Source organism: Prionailurus viverrinus, chromosome X, assembly GCF_022837055.1.
Source record: "Prionailurus viverrinus isolate Anna chromosome X, UM_Priviv_1.0, whole genome shotgun sequence".
Lineage (NCBI taxonomy): Eukaryota > Metazoa > Chordata > Mammalia > Carnivora > Felidae > Prionailurus > Prionailurus viverrinus.
The window spans coordinates 73,294,900-73,315,925 of record NC_062579.1 but is presented as its reverse complement, the minus strand read 5'-3'; the positions used below and the strand labels follow the sequence as shown (position 1 = coordinate 73,315,925).

At 43.0% G+C, this 21,026-nt stretch overlaps 1 protein-coding gene across 3 annotated transcripts in view; it reads left to right on the top strand.

The window, feature by feature from the left end:
• Positions 1-969: 969 nt before the first annotated feature.
• Positions 970-21,026, top strand: part of PCDH19 (protocadherin 19) — a 142,206-nt gene continuing 122,149 nt past the window's right edge. For 2 of the 3 annotated variants that reach the window (XM_047844392.1, XM_047844391.1), the window contains exons 1-2: positions 970-3,116; positions 6,754-7,081. In XM_047844392.1, coding sequence (XP_047700348.1) covers positions 970-3,116; positions 6,754-7,081 — 2,475 coding nt within the window. Of the gene's footprint in view, positions 3,117-5,921; positions 6,063-6,753; positions 7,082-21,026 lie in introns of all 3 variants that reach the window. The other variant, XM_047844390.1, reaches the window with a different exon arrangement.

Sequence of the window (21,026 nt, the reverse complement as noted above, 5' to 3'; positions counted from 1 at the left end):
GGGACTTTGATTTTCTTGGACAAATCCCCATCGCCCCGTTTTCACAAACTTGACGTGGAGGCCCGGGCTGCGTTGGTAACTTGGATTTCTGAGACGCAAACGCCCGCAGTCCAACTGCTCTGTGGAGGGGACTCTGCACCTATCTCCAAGCCTGGACAGACGTGCCCCCCCGAGTCTTCTGAAGCCAGCCTCAGCGAGAGGGAGCGCTGTCTTGTCTCAGCAGCCTCCCTCTCTCCCCTCCCCCTTCTGCCAGCCCTGGAACTGCCATCCCTTTCAGCTGGTTACTCGGGCGCCTCCAGCGCTTGACAGCAATTCTAAGTCCCATCTTTGATCATCCTTTCTCCCCAACAGACCTCGAAAAAGCCAGCGCGCCCCCCCCTGGACCTCGGAGGGCGCGTTCCAGGCGGGTTCTCTCTCCGCAGTGAGCCAGGAGAGCTGGGGGGAGGTCCTTGCGCATGCCAGGTGCACACACAACGCGTTCGCCAGCTTCAGTGCTGGTGCGCCAAGGCGGGTTGGGCAGTGTCTGAGAGGCTGCACCTCCACCGACCTCCCTGTCTTAGCCCCAGGTGCGGTCCAGACTCAGCCTCCCGTCGACCAGGCAGCTCAGAAGGCGTCAGACCCTCAGCCCTACGCCGCCTCAACCAGTCGCGCCTGGCTAACTTTGAAGGGGGAAAACTGAGTAGCCGGGCTGGAGGGAGGGGGCTCGGGGCCGCGCGGCGCTTCCTTGGCCCCCCAGAGCCCCCAGGTCCCCCGCCAGCCCCCTCCGAGTCTGCTGCAACCTCAGCATTGGAGCCGGCGCGGGTGTCTCCCCCGCGCCGCGGGGCCGCCCTGGGCGGGACGCCTCCCGCGGCCTCCGGGGCCCTGGGGCGCGCGCAACAGGCGGCCCGAGTCAGCGGGAAGCTGGAGCGCCGGCGGCGTAGGCCTCGGAGGGGTGTGGAGAGGCGAGGCCAGGCAGAGCCCCGCGCAGCCATGGAGTCTCTCCTGCTGCCCGTGCTGCTGCTGTTGGCCGTACTGTGGACACAGGCAGCCGCCCTCATTAACCTCAAGTACTCGGTAGAAGAGGAACAGCGCGCCGGGACGGTAATCGCCAACGTGGCCAAGGACGCTCGTGAGGCGGGTTTCGCTCTGGATCCACGGCAGGCCTCTGCCTTTCGTGTGGTGTCCAACTCAGCTCCGCACCTGGTGGATATTAACCCCAGTTCGGGCCTGCTTGTCACCAAGCAGAAGATCGACCGCGACCTGCTGTGCCGCCAGAGCCCCAAGTGCATCATATCGCTTGAGGTCATGTCCAGCTCAATGGAGATATGTGTGATTAAGGTGGAGATCAAGGATCTGAACGACAATGCGCCCAGCTTTCCGGCGGCACAAATTGAGCTGGAGATCTCAGAGGCAGCTAGTCCGGGCACGCGCATCCCGCTGGACAGCGCCTATGACCCGGACTCCGGCAGCTTTGGCGTTCAGACGTATGAGCTCACGCCTAATGAGCTGTTTGGCCTGGAGATCAAGACGCGTGGCGATGGCTCACGATTTGCGGAACTTGTAGTGGAGAAGAGTCTGGATCGAGAGACGCAGTCGCACTACAGCTTTCACATCACTGCGCTCGACGGCGGCGACCCACCGCACCTGGGCACTGTTGGCCTCAGCATCAAGGTGACCGATTCCAATGACAACAACCCGGTGTTTGGCGAGTCCACCTATGCAGTGAGCGTGCCAGAGAACTCACCTCCCAGTACACCGGTCATCCGTCTCAATGCCAGCGACCCAGACGAAGGCACCAATGGACAGGTGGTCTACTCCTTCTACGGCTATGTCAATGACCGCACGCGCGAGCTTTTCCAGATCGATCCGCACAGTGGCCTGGTCACAGTCACTGGTGCCCTAGACTATGAAGAGGGCCACGTGTACGAACTGGACGTGCAGGCCAAGGACTTAGGACCCAACTCCATCCCGGCACACTGCAAGGTGACCGTCAGCGTTCTGGACACCAATGACAACCCACCGGTCATCAACCTGCTGTCAGTTAACAGCGAGCTGGTGGAGGTGAGCGAGAGTGCCCCTCCAGGCTACGTGATTGCGCTGGTGCGGGTGTCTGATCGGGACTCTGGCCTCAATGGCCGCGTGCAGTGCCGTTTGCTGGGCAACGTGCCCTTTCGGCTTCAGGAGTATGAGAGCTTCTCTACTATCCTGGTGGACGGACGGCTGGACCGTGAGCAGCATGACCAGTACAACCTCACGATCCAGGCGCGTGACAGCGGTGTGCCCATGCTGCAGAGTGCTAAGTCCTTTACAGTTCGAATAACTGACGAGAATGACAACCACCCGCACTTCTCCAAGCCCTACTACCAGGTCATTGTGCAGGAGAACAACACGCCCGGCGCCTACCTGCTTTCTGTGTCTGCCCGAGACCCTGACCTGGGTCTCAATGGCAGTGTCTCCTACCAGATCGTGCCATCGCAGGTGCGGGACATGCCTGTCTTCACCTATGTCTCTATCAACCCCAACTCCGGTGACATCTATGCGCTTCGATCCTTCAACCACGAGCAGACCAAGACATTCGAATTCAAGGTGCTGGCCAAGGATGGCGGCCTGCCCTCGCTGCAGAGCAACGCCACCGTTCGGGTCATCATCCTGGACGTCAATGATAATACTCCGGTCATCACGGCCCCACCCCTGATCAATGGCACTGCAGAGGTCTACATCCCCCGCAACTCTGGCATAGGCTACCTGGTGACGGTCGTCAAAGCAGACGACTACGATGAGGGCGAGAATGGCCGGGTCACCTACGACATGACCGAGGGCGACCGTGGCTTCTTTGAAATAGATCAGGTCAATGGAGAAGTCAGAACCACTCGCACCTTTAGTGAGAGCTCAAAGGCTTCTTATGAGCTTATTGTGGTGGCCCACGACCATGGCAAGACGTCTCTCTCCGCCTCTGCACTCCTATTAATCTACCTGTCCCCTGCTCTTGATGCCCAAGAGTCAATGGGCTCGGTGAACTTGTCCCTCATTTTCATTATCGCCCTGGGCTCCATTGCGGGCATCCTCTTTGTCACTATGATCTTCGTGGCGATCAAGTGCAAGCGAGACAACAAAGAGATCCGGACCTACAACTGCAGGTAGAGCCAAAATTTTTTCTTTCCTTTGTCTTGGATGAATAAGGTGTATCTGTGCCTCTGTGTGAAAATACCAGTGCTTTTGTTTCCTGCTTAAATGCATGCTCTGTACATGCTGTGCTTCTTTTTGGAGGGGGGAAAGTTTGTGGCAGTCCAAGTTTATCAATTCTTTTGATCTGACAGTTTGCTGGAAGACAATCATTTACTGTTCGAGTGGATTCTGTCACACAATGACGATGAGCAGAAAAGCAATTTTCATTTTTTAAAATTTGCACAGCTGTCTCCATGAAGTTATGGCAGGGAAAAAATGAGAGAGAGAGAGAGAGAGAGAGAGAGAGAGAGAGAGAGTTAATTTACAGCAGAACCACCAAGGTCCATGACTTGATTTCAGGGCCACAGTGTTTTGAGGACAGATATTGAAAGGAGAGGAAGTGCTTGTAGTTGCCCTGTCCTGTTGTAAGGATGAACTGAAGACAGCCGGTGAGTGAGTGTCTAAGGTAGGAAACAGAGAGTTGAGGGAAGAGAGAACAAGAATGTGTGGGGAAGCAGGTGCCTAGTGTTTTCTACAAGTGTGTTATTGGCTTATTTTTTTATCTATTCCCCAAACATCTGGCTATATAAGGTGAAATTCTACCAGTCATTTATGTTTTCAAATATCTGGTTGGTTGGTGGGGTAGAGACCTAATATCCCAATGGGGGGTAGGACTTTGCCTCCAGATGTTGTGGTAAAAATGGCAGTCTTCTGGAGCTGATGGTGCTTTTCTCTAATGTGGGACTCTGCTGTAGCACTAAGGTCTGGTCCCTACCAGTGGATGTCACTATGGGCTATTTATTGTGTTACACTTTCTCTTGAACTGTATGCAGGGTGTGTGTGTGTGTGTGTGTGTGTGAGAGAGAGAGAGAGAGAGAGAGAGAGAGAGAGAGAGAGAGAGAGAATATGAGAATAGAAAGACAGAAACTGGAATGGCAAGTAGTATTAAGAAAATTTCCTGAAAAACATATCAGAGGGTCTTGTTGAACCCCTTCTTTACAATTGGAGAGAACAAATAACTATAAGTACTTCTAGAATAAATTTAGGATAATACATGTAATTTTTTTCCAGCAGTGTCTCATCGAAATGGTTGAAAAAAAAAAAAGAAGTTTCTTTAGTTTCCTGAAAATGAATGATACTGCTGTTTCTAACCAAGGTGTGTGTGTGCTTTCAACACACCTAAACATCCAGTGTGTCTTTTGTGCCATCTGTGCTTGCATGTTAATCAGTCGAAATATGTTCCTATAGATCCAATTTGTGTTTGACACCATCTGAAATGCATACTTGTGTGAATCAGAGACCCCTGAATATGTAACAGCCATGCAATTATTGTTTCCCTTTTACTATTCTCTGCATTACACAAGTTAGTAGACAAATGCTAACCACACATGAATATCAATCAGGTGCCATAAAAGAGCAGCTGCAATGCCTCATAAATGCTTTAATCCTGTTACTAGTGAAATGGCCATGACTTTTCTTTCCTTCAGCTCTGAGTCATTTCAGATGGGAGAAATGGAAATTAATATTGCTCTTACCTTTGAAACCTGTGATTGCCAGTGGCGATTTTTATAGGAGAAAAATTCGGGGTCTGTAAAATTTTATTTATATGGAGATAATGAGAGAGTGGACTCTCTTTTTAAGCCATTTCCTTAGCATAAAGTAAATGTATAAGACCCTTTTCTTGATGAAAAAGAAATGATCTTGAAATAAAGATAGTGAAGGCTTTGCCACTTCCTGGTAATGTATGACTAGAAGTGAAAGCTCTTTCTGAGAGCTTGCCAGGGAGATCATTAAACAGGGAGGAGAGCATTTGAAATTAAAAAAAAAAAAGAAAGAAAAAAGAAAATCTCAGTTCTCTCCAACTTCGTTCACATGTGTATTTTGTAAAGAGCTCTGTTCCCTGTGATGGTTTGGGATTAATGAAGTACAGTTTAATTAAATAATTGGCCAATACAGAAAGGGCTGTGCAGTGAATGCCTCAGCCAAGTAATTGGATGGGGCATTGCCAAACTTACCCATCATGGGTAAACAAAATCATTAAAACTTCCCATTGATTCTGTAAACAGATTAGTAAAGAAAATAAACCCTAGTCCTGGGGTCTTTGGGATTTTATCTGCTCTCAAACTCCAGTAAGCATCAGCTTGCTATCACTGCAGGTCTGCCTGAGCACTGAGCTAAAAAGGGTGAGGGGAATGCAACTGCTCTAAGAAGATCCCAGGGACAGAGTAAGAATTTGCCTCTAGAAATATGCATTCTTCCTGTATGCTCAGACTTTTCAGAAACCTAAAGTTCAAGACCTTGTGTTGCCATGTATTAGGCAGAGGTTTCCTGTTCTCAGCCTCTCCTGAGCCTCTTCCCCAAATGCATTCATTTATGAGACTTGTGAGGTGATCTGCAATTGCTGCTGAATTGGGCTCCTTTTGTATTCAATAATTAGCTTTGTTGAGAGAGAATGCAGACACAGTTTCCCTTGTGAAGATCCACCCCATATTATTTATTAACCCTATTGTTTTGCTGATTATTGCCCATAAATGGAATTTTGAAACAATAAGGTGAATCATTATGTGCAAAGTAATAAATAACTTTGAGAATCTGGCTACATTTTAATGTATTCTGTTTAAGTGCCTTAATGCTTGGTGTCTTTGGTGCACGTTGCTGGGTCTGTGTCAGTGTTAATTAAATTGAGCTCTTTGTGTTCCAGTTGCAGTGCAGCTGTTTGTAGGTACACCTGAATGGAGAAGGATGCTGAATGCACTAACCTTTAAATTCCTTTGCAGTAATTGTTTAACCATCACTTGTCTCCTCAGCCGTTTTATAAAAGGACAAAACAGCAAGTGTCTGCATTGCATCTCGGTTTCTCCCATTAGCAAGGAGCAAGACAGAAAGGCAGAGGAGAAAGTGAGCCTGAGGGGAGAGAGGTAACAAGCATTTCCCCTCATTCAAATGGGTTTGGCTATCAGATTTCTCCAGGAGAGGAGGGGTCAGGGAAGGGAGTAGAAGGGAGCAGGGCTAGGGCAGGGAGATGGAGGGTGTGGAGGAGAAAAGCTGAGGATATGTCAAAGGATGGGGTCTGATCTCCTACCCCAGTCCAAAACTGATCAGGTGAATCAAAGAGAAATCTGATTGAGAGTGTTCCCCACATGGAAAATGCCTAGAGGCACTGGAAAGGGGGTGAGTTTTTATTTCCTTCTATCTCCTCTTCTGTTAAATTAAGACTTCCTTCTTATTTCACCCAGGAGTTCCTTTGGGATCTAGGGGAGCTCCAGATTTGAACATTTTCATGCTTTCTTTCTCATAGGCTCAACTTTCCCTGCCCACCCCCCCCCCCCTTGCTAAATAGCCACTCACAATAAGGAATTCCACATCCAAAGTATGGAAACATTTTGGGGGGTGGAAGAGTGGGAGGTTGGTCTGTTTTATATGAAAACTGTGTGGCCCTTAGTTTTTTTCACATGTAAAACGCACAGGGAGAAACCCAATGATGTAATGCACTGGAATAAGAAGCTAGAGCGGAGATTGGGTGAAACTCTGTGGGGTGCTTAATATTTATTAATCAACACATGGTTCTGGAGGGCATTAGCAATATATGTTGCCTTTTTTGTCATATAGAATCGCTGAGTACTCCTATGGGCATCAAAAGAAATCAAGCAAGAAGAAAAAAATCAGTAAGAATGACATTCGTCTGGTACCCAGGGATGTGGAGGAGACAGACAAAATGAATGTTGTCAGTTGCTCCTCCCTGACCTCTTCCCTCAACTATTTCGACTACCACCAGCAGACACTGCCCCTGGGCTGCCGCCGCTCTGAGAGTACTTTCCTGAATGTGGAAAACCAGAATACCCGCAATACCAGCACCAACCACATCTATCATCACTCTTTCAACAGCCAAGGTCCCCAGCAGCCAGACTTGATCATCAATGGTGTGCCTCTGCCTGAGGTGAGTGCAGCCAAGCAGCTCTGTGAGGTCCTCCCAGATCTCTTTCCTTGCTGCTTGCTGACAGAATAGGCCTTTATGCTGGAGAATTCCCTGGCACGGGTGGAGAGAACTTCTCTGCTTAAGCCCATTTCTGTGGTCAGGGTTTGCTACCAGGCTCTCTTGGGGCAAAGGGTAACCCAACATATGGAGACTTTGTAGGGGTGGATGTTGGGAGTGGGAGCTCCAGGGGTCTGAGCATTTGAAATCTCTGTATGGTATTCTGGCATAATACGAATTTGCTCCACCTGTTGCAAATACAATATGTTTGCCAGCCAGTGGCAGTAGCATTCCAGTTAAAGTGGCTGAGAAAGAATTAACAAGTAGTGTTAAAGATAGGTGAACCTTAGAATGCTCAAGGGCCAAGTTCCCAGTATGAGAGTGATTCAGCCGCCTGAAGCCCCCTTTTGCTTTTTATTTGGCCATATACATGCTTTGCCAAGAATATGGATGGGTTACTTAAAGGGAGACAAAATAATTTTAAAAATCATTTTGCCATTTCTTGGTAGTTCTCATAGTGACGTTTGACAAATGAGGAAGCAGAAATTCTCACTAATAATGAAAATTTCAGAAATTAACTATGATTTGAATTAGCTCTGTTTCCCTTTACCAGGTATGAATGTTTTCAAATGGAAGCATTTTTAAAGCATTATGTAGTCCAGTGTTTGCTGGCTATTGAAATATCTTAGGGTAGTAGGGTGATAACATGGATGATGGTGGGTGGCTGGCTGGCTGGGTGGAGGGCTAAAAGTTCTTAAGTTGATTTCATTTTTCCATGAATTGCTTAAGTCCCTTTTTGGTTGGAAATTTTATGCACTTGGAGGTATATGTCCCGTTCCAGGCCACTAATGAAGAACACTTCCACATTTTTTGAAGCACCTGTATGACCATTGTCTCCTTTGATCCTTGCAAATAGTTATCTTGATAGATTGCCCATCAGTAGATGGTGAAACAGAAGTCCAGAGATGGTAAGAGAGATGGTAAAGAGTCACAGAGCAGGAGGGAGAGACAGGGAAAGGGAGAGAGAGAGAGGAGAGACTAGATAGCAGGGCTCTATGACTCTCTGGCAAGTTCTGTTTCAGTGACACCTTCCTGCCTGGGAAATAATTCAGCCTGATATACTTAAGCTATGATGCACATAAAATGGCCTCATAGTATTTGTATCAATTTCATAGGGCAAAGGGTCTTAAGACTTCTTGAATCAATTGCTTTTCCTGGTTTCCTGAAGAATAATTCTCATCAGAATTAATTGGACCAAACAGCAGTGCTTTTAATGAGAAACTGATATTCTGTAAGCAACAAAGCACCATATTTTCAATATATAAGTCTATAAATAAGGATTTATTGAAAATCCAGTATCATGCTGTATAGGATCAATTATAATTATGGATTTCAGTATATACTACTAGGAACTAGAAGTCTATACTTTTTTGAGGACTACTTGTGGAGTTCAGCAATGGAGAGGGAGAGGTAGTGCTATGTAGTGGAATCAGGTAGAACATGATTTTGAATCTGGTGTGGAATCTGTCTCTTTCCTCATCTACAAAACAGGAATATCTACCATACAACATTGGTCCAAGGAGTAATATGACATTGTGTAATATAAGATATTGACACATAGGTGTTCCTTGAATCATAGATGTATTAATTAGACAATAATTGAAAAATCATTTATAATGGCCTGCACACCTGAGCATGACCTCATAGACACTGTAACTAAAGAGGAATTTAAGTTGGCTTTATATAGATAACACCTACAAACTGGTGTGGTTAGAGTATTCATATTGGACATTAAATGATGAAGGTAAAAGATGGCAAGGTTGTGGGTGCAGGTGCTGACTGTTATTGCTTGTGGAGATAGGCAAAGGAATAATCATCTGAGGGCTTGGTGATTTTTTATGTAATCAATTCAAGGCACTAGAGAAATATGAGCCCTGGTGTTATGAGATACTTAGAGGGGGAAGGAGACATATGATGGTGTATGCACTAAGATCTTGGTGCTTTTTTTAAATTCTCCTATGGGCAAAATGAAACAAAATATTGCTTCAATTATTTCAAAAAGCCATTGAAAGTCTGAATTCTGATCCTATCCCCAACTCACAAAGCCACATGCTCTCCTTATTTAACAAAATCACACAGATGTAATATGTGGGACTAGTCAAGGGCCAAGGCAGTGTGTACTAGACACAGTGAGGTTAAGTGTGTATTTCTAATAAGCAGTCCTGGAAAGTTCAACTGACAAACCCTTTCAGAAAGAGGAGAGACCCTCTCACAGCTGAGCATGAATCAGGCCATTTAACTTGGATCTGCCAAAAGTTATGCATGGGGAAAATAACACTTCTCCTTTTCTTTCCATACCTGAAGACCCTGAATGTGGACTAGGTAGAATACTTAGGTACAGTGAAATCTACTGAAGAGTGAGAATGATTGATGCATACATTCAACTAATATTTGTTGAAGGTCTACTTTTTCTGCTCTAGGCTCTGGTGTTATAGATATGAAAAAGATGTTCTATTGTCTCAGGGAATGCACATTCTAACAGACAGGACAAGCAAACCAATAGGTGATTTGCAGTATAGAATGATTTATGCTACTATCGGGTTCAATGGGATAGTCTCCATTCCTAGGATAGTAATATCCTGATATATTTCCTATCTTCTCTTTATATTTTCCAATTAATTAATTAATTAATCCATCCAAGAAACCACCATTTATTAAGCAATTATAGCACAGAATAAATGCTAAGATGTGAAAAATATGAGATTCTACAGAAATTTCTGTATTAAATCTTATGTCACTTACATTTTTCTTTACATTATTCCATTAAACCCTTATTTTATTTTTTCATTAATTAAACCCAGGAACATTTGTTGTACACTTAGAATGTATTAGACACTGTGCTACTTGCCCAGGATACAAAAATAAAACACTTGATTTTTGACCCTGGGGAGTTTACAGGGAGACAGACAAGTAAACAGGTCAATTCAATTCAGGATAACATTTCTTTTCTGAGCATATATTACATTATTACTCTCCAGATTGGGACCAAAGCAGTGCATATTAGGTTTCTCTGCTGGGCTACCTTGTGACAAACCTACTCCCTTCATTAGCTGCAGTCAGTTACAAGGCTTATGATGACATTGTAGAGGAGTCAAAACTTCTTCCCTTGCAGCAAGCACTCCATCACACCTTATCACCATGGCATTAAATCAAATAAACTAGTAAGCATTATTAGAGAATACACTATGTGCTCAGCTGTGTGGCGGGTACCATGGGGATCCCAAATAAATATGAGATGCAGCACCTGCCCTCAGAGAGTTCAGTCTCGTTGGGGAGCTAAGATCACCCAGTGATTTCCCTGCATGTAATACAAGAGAGTTTCTAACCACATGTTACTTCATAGACTTCTTAGTACTCTCCTTCTTCTTCCTTGGCAGCCCTGCCATCATTTATAGGTAGACTTACTGTTGAACTCCTGAGGTTTGGTGCTGACTTGAGCGTAACTTTTACATCAGTGTGCAAACCTAGCCACATCTGTTGGCTCTCTGTAATACACATCTGTATTGTTGGTTCTCGAAACCAAAGGGAACATGATGTTAAGTGCAGTTATTAGTAGGTAAGGTAAAGGGAACAGAGTACTGGTCTAGGGAATTGGAACTCAGCCTTTAGTATCACAGAGACCATCTTGCCTAGAATAGCATATTATTGTTTACTGGTCTTCTGATGTTGGTCAGGAAATCAGCTATGTGGATTTTGTGGTTTTGGACACAAATTTGAAGAGCGAAAATGGAGGATGCCTTTGCTGTTTACAGAAGACTTTTGTAGAATTAGTGATATCAGGTAGCCCATAAATATCTTAAATTGAAAGGTGAGATTTGAATTTCTTGGCACCCTGGTATAGTTAGTCCATAGATTTAGTATATGTATAAGTGAATGTATGGTGGTGGGAGGAGAGTGGAAAGAGGGAAAAAAAATTGAAAAAGAATGGAGGAGAGAGAATAGGTTTGCCAATCTGCTAAGATTTTTTTCTGAAAATATTCCAGCATTTTTAGGTTCTCCTTATTATGGCAAATATTTTTTCTTCCAATCTTATGGAATGGAGGCATGCCTACTGAGAACCTTTGGATGCTGGAAAGTGAAAGTACACCAGCATCCCTGCATTACCCTTTTTGTCACCCAAGCCATGGTCATTGCTGGAGGAAGAAAATGCAACTCATTTCTTTTACTGCTAAATAGAGACTTTGGTGGGACCTCCCTGCCTTTGGGGTGGTGGTGGTCAAATGGGCCAGACACCCAGTCTCTTTGGTGAGGTATTTTAAAACTTTGGTTTTCTAATGTTGAATATTTCTGAGCTGACAACTCTAAGAGAGTGATAGTTTGGCAAAAGCTTCCAGAATTCTAGTCATATGTGCATAGGAATTAAGATTTTGGTTTCGAACTCAATCTTGAGTTCTCTCTGTTTTTCTACCATTCACTAGGAAACTGTAGCATCTTCAATATGAGACATCCTAAAGGTGTGTGTGCTCTACTATAACACTGAACAGTTTCATGAGTAGCAGTGGAAGAGTTTGCAGACTAAGGATGTATGTGGCAGACCAAATTGAATGCTTCCAGTTATTTTATAGGAAGTCTTAGTGCATGTTATCTTAGTGCAAATAATGAAACTAAAACATCAGTTAGGCTTTGAAGAAAAATAAGAAGAAAGAAATAGCTCAGTATGCTTTGGTCCCTAAAACAGAGTTTTAAAATTAGGGAATTGCAGGGATTTGAGTAGAACTCTGGGTTAAGGAACTAAAACAGCAGCCACAAACCTATCAGATGTCAGATTTAGAAGTCATTAGGAAATTGGTATGTATGATGAGGCTAGTTTGGATAGCAAGGAAATGACACAAAACACCACCTGCAATTAAAACAAAGCAACAAGTTGTTCAGTGAGTGCCTTTTATTTTACTTACCTTGTTATGACAGTGTCTTGGAACCATCTAAATCTTACCTCTAAAGGGTCTATAGTAACCCTCAGGTTGCAGAAGGAAACAATGGAAAACAGCCCACATCTTTTCAAGTGTACTCAAGCCAGTTTTCTTTAAAAATCAAAGGCTCTGCTTCTACTAGGAGACATTCTAGGGCCATCCACTGCCTACATTGTATCTTATTGGCCCATTCAGATCTAGCAGAGGCAGTGTGTTTCCCAGTGAGGATCTGTTTGCAAGATGTGTTCCAGAATAAACCGTTCCACTGTTGTCTCCATGCAACTGCTGCAGAACTGAGTTAGTTTACATCAGTATTTGTTAATTTATTATTATCATTCCTTATTGGCAATTAGCTGGTTACCTTAGAGACCATGTCTGTCCCCATACACCTTCACTAAAGTTGAGCTCAGCCAGAGTACTTGCTAATGATCCTGAGATTTCTCTCTCTAGAGGACTGGAGGCAGGACATTTTCCATAGAGGGCTCTGAGGCCTTGGAATTCTTCTTTTTGAGGACCACTTGTTTTGGGTCCTGGTGGCCCTACCTGGTTTTTCTTTTGATTGTCAGTCAGACTTATAAGGTCTGAAGAGTGGCAGACCTCTCCTTCCCTATCTTTGCCCCACTCTTTGCTGTGATTTTGGTATACTGTGCCCAGAGGCTGAAGGTAGGGTTGTGGAGAATTGCTTGTTAGGAATTAGAGGGTTAAAAAAGGGTGAAGCCACCTCCTGGCAAAGCTGGAGTCTTTCAGTTATGGTGCTGCAGTGGATCTGAGGTGGCTGTTTGGAATTTCAGATGTTGAACCCTCTGCTTGTGTATCTCAGCTTCCAGGGCTTAGGGGAGACCAAGCTTGGCTGGATCAAGTGTCTCAGATGTGGGTAGATGAAATCATTTGTACAAGAGGCCTGTGTGTGAGAGGCGGGAGGCTGGCTCTGGAGCGGCCATTTTCCCCTACTGAGAGGAGGCTTAATTTCTTGATGTGTGACTGGCTGGCCTTTAATGTGAGCCTCATTTACTTCGAACAATTGAGAGGCTTGAAATGAAAGTCCCAGAGGATCAGTTGTTTGTAGAGGGATATGTTCTTCAAGTTACATTTCTTTTTTAGCTGTTGTGTAGCTACGAGTGGTTTTTGTGTGGGCTGCATGGTGAGGGTCACTCCACAGTGGGTGTACCCAGGCTGCTAGCGCCTCCACGTGTCACCCCAGGGAATGGTGAGGAAAGTACTGCAGCTGCCTGGAGAACAGCTCTGCCAACTCCGGGAATTTGGGTTCCCATGCAGACATCTCATTTGTTATGTCATTCAGCATTTTGCTTGAAAATATTGGCTAGAACCACACAGCTCCACAGAACTCCTGGAAGAGATGTGAAAAGGAACCAGTATTTTCACTCTAATCATGAAAATGGAGTTACAGAGAGGTCAAATGACTCAACAAAGCACACAACATTTGGGGCCAAACCTGACTCTATTTATCTTGACAGCAGCTTCAAAGTGCTGCTTCAAAGTGCATTCTGTCACAGAACAGATTGGATGTCACAAGAGGACCTGTGGATGTACCTTTGAATGGTAGTTGTGTTCCTGAAAAGCTGTGCAGCAAGCGAGTGCTTTGTAAATTAGACCCTGTTTTAACGACAGTGATGGCATTCCATATATATAGAAATCCTATGGTGGACTCTTTCATAAAAGAAAGAGCCCCCATGTAATGTGAATAAACAACTCCTGACTGAGATTTCCTTTGTTAAGTCTAGATTTTTCACCTATCTTGTTTACTTAAAGTGAGATTCCTCACATTGGCAAGATTTACAAAATCTTTGAAACGTGGGCCAATTCATTATTCTCTTGAATTCTCACTGTTTGGCTTTCCTGGTTGAATTTCACTTAATTAAAAAAAAATGTCACCATGTAATATTTAAAATATGTGGAGTCTAGAGAAGACAGATACGTATCACCTAGATTTAACAAATGTTACATTTTGGGATGCCTGGGTGGCTCAGTCAGTTAAGCGTCTGACTTTGGCTCAGGTCATTCATGATCCCAGTTCCTGGGTTTGAGCCCTGAGTTGGGCTCTGTGCTGACAGCTCAGAGCCTACAGCCTGCTTCGCATTCTGTCTCTCCCCCTCTCTGTTTTCCTTTCTCACTTGTGCTCTGTATGTATCTCTCAAAAATAAAATTAAAAATTAAAAAAAAAATGTTCCTCTGTGTCTTTAAAAAAATGCTACATTTCCTATTTGTTCCAGATTAAAAAAAACACAAAAACCAAAAAACTAAATATTACAGCTACCCCCTTCCCATCCTATTCATTTCCCTCCACTCTTTGTCATTCTGTGGCTGGAGGAACTGAAGCCTATCAGGAATGTTGTTGGTACTTCTTGTCTTAGATTCCTGAGCTCACTTGTGAAAGAGATGGCTCTCACTTTGCTGATCCAGGTTCTGAAAACTCCCCAAGTCAGTAAGTGTCTCCTAGATTGAGTAGAGACTGGGAACTACTTTAGCAAATGAAAGAACTCTCTGATACTTCCTTTAAATTCAGCTTTGGGGGAGGTAGAATATTACTTTTCAGAAAGAACAAAATGAGAGCGAGAGTTAGATTGATGGACAGGTATTAGAGGTAGCTACCTTGAGTTTTGAGCAGACAGTTTGGGATTGAAGCAGGCAAGAAGCCAGGTGTGAAGTCTGCATTCTCCTTGAGCTCAGTGTTCATGCACTAGCATCAGGATCTCTTCATGTCAGACGCTTAAGTGCTGCCTTGATGTGCATAGTCTTCGGATCTTGCATTAAGTCTCTGAGCGCCAGAGTGGCCAGTTTTCCACTTCTCCCACTCGGCCCCATCTGGCTGCTGTTCTGGGGCAAGCTGCTCTTGGTCACTGCCACCACCACTGGTCTTGGTGGTCTTTGCTTTCTGGATTATTTTCATTTCTTAATCTGATCTCCAGAGCATGAGGGGCACCTCTTCTCAGAATGTGTAGTTTGCTCTTCTGAACAAAATGAATTCTCTGTTGAAGCTGGCAGGAAGATAAATTCAATCCAAAGACCAGACTCTCCCTTTAGGGGAGTGTGTGTGTGTGTGTGTGTGTGTGTGTGTGTGTGTGAGAGAGAGAGAGAGAGAGAGAGAGAGAGAGAGAGAATGATCTGCTTCTCTGGTCCCCTTATTCCATCTCTGTGGTGATGGAGCCTTTATAGGCCAGAGCACCCCAATTTGATATAGCCCAGGAACAGATCTCCTGGGGACTATTTATAATTGAGAACTCTGAGTAGGAAACAGCCAAATAATCATTGCTGTGCATGTAACCCAGCTTAAGAAAATTTTATGGGGAATTTCAATTCTTTGGAAATTATTTTCGGAGGCTCAGTTTCTCTTTTTGTGCCTTTTGAACACAATTCTGTTTCAAACCCTCCTCTTCTTCCTCTTTAGTTCATTTGGCTTGAGGAAATCTTATTTGGGCTGCTTATGTGTACAGATACTTAACTATGACACAATATCTTTTCTAAGTGAGATGTATGAGCAGGGATCAGCCTGTATTCACAGGGGTTGGCTTAACCTTTAAGCAACTTTTTTTTTTAATTTTTACAACTAAAGATGTGTGTAAGCTAACATTCATATTTGAAACTTGACATGTTTGAGGGATGTGGGGCTCTGAAAATGCAGGTACAAGCAGAGGCATCTGGCTATAGGTAATGGTGAATGGCTTGTTGGAAGACTGATTTCCTCCTTTGTGCTGACAGGCACAGAGGCCCATGGTGAGGACACAGGACACAGGTACACTGCACTCAGAGGACTGGTATTGGCTATGATTTTGCCATACTGGTCATTTCTTTAATTAGTGCATTTCCATTTTCTCAAGTATAGACTTTCAAGTGATAGCATATGCTAATGGCAATGTTTGTTTCTAAGACCTTAGGGGAGAACATCATGGCATTAGCATTAAATAAGGGCTTTTTCATGGGATTTTGTCTGATTTTTTAAAAATTGCACAACAATTTGATAGTTATGGCTCTTTAGAAACAAATCTCAAGTGCTACATACGAAACACCAATTTTCTGTGTGGCTTGTGAGCTTGCTAATGGGATGTATGTCCTTATACCTCTAGGTCACTTTTTAAATTTTGCCTCTACTGGTAATTTTTTTAGAAAGGGGAAAAAAAACACATGCTTTGTTGCAGTAAGAAATACAATAAGGAAATGTCTGAAATGGGAAGAAAGTTAAACTGCTTTGCAAAAACTATACTTTGTAGAGTGACCTGAGAAAGCAAAATTTTATAAAACTAGTAAGCCATAATACCATGGTGCTGGGCACTGTTGGAATGGCATCAGGGGATTCAGTCTTTGCATATTTGATCATCTGGTATCCTCAAGAAGAGACATTGGAAGGTGGGAAAAATCCAGAACTGTAAAGTTTTGTGGCTGTGCATGGAGCCATATTTGGAGGTATGGGATCAAAGAATGTGTGACATTTGCATTGTCTGTTTCTCCTCACCCACTGAGCCTAGCAAACTCTATCAGGGCAGTTATCTCTAATGTATGACTCACCCAAATCACTGTATTCCCAAAGATAACAATCTAGAAATCTGTAATTCTGTGACAGGGGAGGAGGTCACTAGCAAAACAGATGAAACAGAATTAAAAACCTCATAAAAGAAGAGCTTTAGTTTATTGAAATCTATTATTACTAAGGAAACCACTCCAAGACATGGAGAATTATGAAAAATCCAAACAGATGCCAAACTGCATCAACCCTAGAACAATTGTGTGAGGAGATTGGGTCAGGATATTTCCAAGTTCTTTTGCAGCTCTGACTGTAATTCTGTGAATTTTATAGCATTGGGTCGAAGGGCTTCATTCGTACAGCTGACTGCATTAAGGTTTGAGTCCATGTGATCACAACAGCTGCTCGGTAGGTGGTATTGAGGGTAAGGGACTTAGCTATGACAGGAGACACAATAAGTATAAGCCTCTAGCTTTTAAATGACAGTAACATATTCTGTGTCTAATGTGAGTTGTGTGTGTGTCAAAACTCAGTAGCCTCCCCATTCAAATAGGTCTTCCTGTCCAATGTGAGTTCTGCCGTAAAGACAGTAGTGAGTATACTAACCTTGCTTCAGTTGGTCTGTACTTGTTCTAGGGATGTGTAGCAGATACACTCCCCTTTCCTGGAAAACTAGAAAACTTTCAGAAGAGCACAACTTCACTTAAATATAAATTACGTTGATTATCACGCTACCTAAAATTTCACAGACCTGAAAGTCACCAAGATCTCCTTTTGAGTTAGGTACCCCTGAGAACTGTTTTGTTTATCATGATAAATTATCTAAACTTTCATACTGTTTAAGACCAACATTATGGAAATAAGCAGCTCTTTATTTCATTCTAAGACCAGTCTAACCAAATTATGCAACTTCTAATGCAAGTGCTTGAAGTTTCCATTTTGAAAGTTTTCTCATTTTAATACCTTGCAAGACATAAATATTTTAGCTACTATTCATGCTTAACAACATATTTTACTGATTGCCATTCTCTTTGTGGCATTTGTTGGCATGAGGGGCAGTTCACCATGGCTTTGCTCATTTTGCTGTTTGCTTTGGATAATCAGCAAAGAGCCAGAATTCAATAAAAAAACATGTATTTTTGTTGTTGCTATTTTTAATCTCAGGCCATGGGAGGCTAACTGAGACCTACAGAATCTATATATATATATATATATATATATATAGGCCACGTGGATGTTTTGCCTGAGAGTCAAAAATGAGGTAGATTTCTTTTAAAGTAGATTTGATTCCAGAATTACTAAACTATTAAACTCAACACATGTTGGAGACTGGCAGATGGCATTCAGCAGGATTTGGGGCACTGTCTGTAACAAAACAATCTATTTCTTGCAGGGAATAAATTCCTATTTCTGGGGAAGGGAAGGTCAGTTGGGGAGCCCTTGGGAAGCTTTGTTTTACTTTTAAGCTCATAAAGAGTATTTTTTAGGGGCCCCTTGAAGGCAGGGCCAATTCTATACAATTCCTTTTGCTTGGTGTTAGTGTTATTAAGATTTGTGACTTAAGAGTTTCTACAGTGGTTGTTATGCCCTGATCTTAAAAGGTATTCTTTTCTTTTCTTTTCTTTTCTTTTTTTTTCAATATATGAAATTTATTGTCAAATTGGTTTCCATACAACACCCAGTGCTCATCCCAAAAGGTGCCCTCCTCAAAACCCATTACCCATCCTCCCCTCCCTCCCACCCCCCATCCATCCTCAGTTTGTTCTCAGTTTTTAAGAGTCTCTTATGCTTTGGCTCTCTCCCACTCTAACCTCTTTTTTTTTTTTTCCTTCCCCTCCCCCATGGGTTTCTGTTAAGTTTCTCAGGATCCACATAAGAGTGAAACCATATGGTATCTGTCTTTCTCTGTATGGCTTATTTCACTTAGCATCACACTCTCCAGTTCCATCCATGTTGCTACAAAGGGCCATATTTCGTTCTTTCTCATTGCCATGTAGTACTCCGTTGTGTATATAAACCACAATTTCTTTATCCACTCATCAGTTGATGGACATTTAGGCTCTTTCCATAATTTGGCTATTGTTGAGAGTGCTGCTATAAACATTGGGGTACAAGTGCCCCTATGCATCAGTACTCCTGTATCCCTTGGGTAAATTCCTAGCAGTGCTATTGCTGGGTCACAGGGTAGGTCTATTTTTAATTTTCTGAGGAACCTCTACACTGTTTTCCAGAGTGGCTGCACCAATTTGCATTCCCACCAACAGTGCAAGAGGGTCCCCATTTCTCCACATCCTCTCCAGCATCTATAGTCTCCTGATTTGTTCATTTTGGCCACTCTGACTGGCATGAGGTGATATCTGAGTGTGGTTTTGATTTGTATTTCCCTGATAAGGAGCGACGTTGAGCATCTTTTCATGTGCCTGTTGGCCATCCGGATGTCTTCTTTAGAGAAGTGTCTATTCATGTTTTCTGCCCATTTCTTCACTGGGTTATTTGTTTTTCGGGTGTGGAGTTTGGTGAGCTCTTTATAGATTTTGGATACTAGCCCTTTGTCCGATGTGTCATTTGCGAATATCTTTTCCCATTCCGTTGGTTGCCTTTTAGTTTTGTTGGTTGTTTCCTTTGCTGTGCAGAAGTTTTTATCTTCATAAGGTCCCACTAATTCATTTTTGCTTTTAATTCCCTTGCCTTTGGGGATGTGTCGAGTAAGAGATTGCTACGGCTGAGGTCAGAGAGGTCTTTTCCTGCTTTCTCCTCTAAGGTTTTGATGGTTTCCTGTCTCACATTCAGGTCCTTTATCCATTTTGAGTTTATTTTTGTGAATGGTGTGAGAAAGTGGTCTAGTTTCAACCTTCTGCATGTTGCTGTCCAGTTCTCCCAGCACCATTTGTTAAAGAAACTGTCTTTTTTCCATTGAATGTTCTTTCCTGCTTTGTCAAAGATGAGTTGGTCATACGTTTGTGGGTCTAGGTCTGGGGTTTCTATTCTATTCCACTGGTCTATGTGTCTCTTTTTGTGCCAATACCGTGCTGTCTTGATGATTACAGCTTTGATGCAAAAATCCTCAATAAGATACTAGCAAATCGAATTCAACAGTGTATAAAAAGAATTATTCACCATCATCAAGTGGGATTCATTCTTGGGATGCAGGGCTGGTTCAACATTCGCAAATCAATCAACGTGATACATCACATTAACAAAAAAAAAGAGAAGAACCATATGATCCTGTCAATCGATGCAGAAAAGGCCTTTGACAAAATTCAGCACCCTTTCTTAATAAAAACCGTTGAGAAAGTCAGGATAGAAGGAACATACTTAAAGATCATCAAAGCCATTTATGAAAAGCTCACAGCTAACATCATCCTCAATGGGGAAAAACTGAGAGCTTTTTCCCTGAGATCAGGAACACGACAGGGATGCCCACTCTCACCGCTGTTGTTTAACATAGTGCTGGAAGTTCTAGCATCAGCAATCAGACAACAAAAGGAAATCAAAGGCATCAAAATTGGCAAAGAGGAAGTCAAGCTTTCGCTTTTTGCAGATGACATGATACTATACATGGAAAATCCGATAGACTCCACCAAGCTAGAACTGATACATGAATTCAGCAAAGTTGCAGGATACAAAATCAATGTACAGAAATCAGTTGCATTCTTATACACTAACAATGAAGCAACAGAAAGACAAATAAAGAAACTGATCCCATTCACAATTGCACCAAGAAGCATAAAATGCCTAGGAATAAATCTAACCAAATATGTAAAAGATCTGTATGCTGAAAACTTAGAAAGCTTATGAAGGTAATTGAAGAAGATATAAGGAAATGGAAAGACATTCCCTGCTCATGGATTGGAAGAATAAATATTGTCAAAATGTCAATACTACCCAAAGCTGTCTACACATTCAATGCAATCCCAATCAAAATTGCACCAGCATTCTTCTCGAAACTAGAACAAGCAATTCTAAAATTCATATGGGACCACAAAAGGCCCCGAATAGCCAAAGTAATTTTGAAGAAAAAGACCAAAGCAGGAGGCATCACAATCCCAGACTTTAGCCTCTACTACAAAGGTATTCATTTATTTTAGATGAATCCTATTGCTCTATGATGGTTTGCCTCTAGACTTTAGTGAATGGACTTTCCATTTAGTAGTTAGGTCCTTTTCCAACAAATATTTTGGCTTGAAAACATTCACCCATTCATACATCTACCAAATATTTGTAGATCATCCTTTACCGACCAGCTCTGAACTCAGCTCTGAGGGATAGATAAAATATATGGCACCTACTCATAGCTTATGTTATTGTTGAGGACACAAGATGAGAAGTTAAATACATTTAAAAAAAACAATGGGAAAAGTAACGATTATTGACTAAATGGTGCTATGTGATTGATTATTGGAAAAAATAAATTTTTATTTCCCACTATATGACAAAATTAATTCCACATGGATTAAAGAGT